This window comes from Kryptolebias marmoratus, linkage group LG18, assembly GCF_001649575.2.
Source record: "Kryptolebias marmoratus isolate JLee-2015 linkage group LG18, ASM164957v2, whole genome shotgun sequence".
NCBI lineage: Eukaryota > Metazoa > Chordata > Actinopteri > Cyprinodontiformes > Rivulidae > Kryptolebias > Kryptolebias marmoratus.
This window is the reverse complement of record NC_051447.1, coordinates 20,993,958-20,994,834: the sequence shown is the minus strand read 5'-3', so window position 1 is coordinate 20,994,834 and position 877 is coordinate 20,993,958. Positions and strand designations below refer to the sequence as shown.

The following is an 877-nucleotide window of genomic DNA, read 5'->3' as shown; positions in this document are numbered from 1 at the left end:
ACCACCACCACCTCTACCATACACACACACACACACATTAATTATGTTGTGTCCAGATGTTAAGTGCAGACCAACGGCTGTGTTCAGACTTCAAATTATGGACAATGTGACACCAGAGAGCCCTTCAGGTGAGATTTACCCGAGACACTACAACTATCTGGCCCTCGTCCTTGGCATCTTCTTGATCCTTGTCATCATCCTGGGGAACATCCTGGTGTGTCTGAGTGTTCTCACTGAGCGCTCCCTGAAGACCGCCACCAACTACTTCATCATCAGCCTGGCAGTGGCTGACCTGCTGCTGGCCGTTCTGGTGCTGCCTCTCTATGTCTACAGTGAGGTCAGTCAAGTGTTACGGTGGGACAGCTTGAGTTAATGTCTATGAGCTTGGGGACCAAAAACTGCATTTATTTGTGTTTAGTTCCTGGGAGGAGTCTGGACTCTGAGCACTTCTATCTGTGACACTCTGATGGCTATGGACGTGATGTTGTGCACCGCCTCCATCCTAAACCTCTGTGCCATTAGTGTGGACAGGTGAGTAAACGGCAGGTGTTTCCACTTTTGCACATTGGCATAAACAGTAATATAACATGGCAAATGTTTACAAACCATATCCACTAAATCAATAAAAAAATTTTTTTTAAAAATCATTAAAATAAGCTAAAGTCAATATTTTAATGTCAAAGAACATGTTAAAACTGATTTTTTTTAAGCTTCTGTATGCATTGCTTGATAACAAGATCTAAGCAACAAATCTGGTGGATGACTTGTTATTTGGTATGTGTTTATCTGGTATGTGTTCAGTTTGCCTGGAAAGTTAGAAATTGATCATTAGGCCCGAGCAGCAACAGCGCTGCGAAGGCCTATTGTATTTCGTGGA

At 43.2% G+C, this 877-nt stretch overlaps 1 protein-coding gene across 2 annotated transcripts in view; it reads left to right on the top strand.

The window, feature by feature from the left end:
* Positions 1-877, top strand: part of drd4-rs (dopamine receptor D4 related sequence) — a 16,419-nt gene that overhangs the window by 2,720 nt on the left and 12,822 nt on the right. The window contains exons 3-4 of one of the 2 annotated variants that reach the window (XM_037981377.1): positions 57-337; positions 419-531. In XM_037981377.1, coding sequence (XP_037837305.1) covers positions 98-337; positions 419-531 — 353 coding nt within the window. In that variant the 5' untranslated portion in view covers positions 57-97. The remainder of the gene's footprint in view (positions 1-56; positions 338-418; positions 532-877) is intronic. The other variant, XM_037981378.1, reaches the window with a different exon arrangement.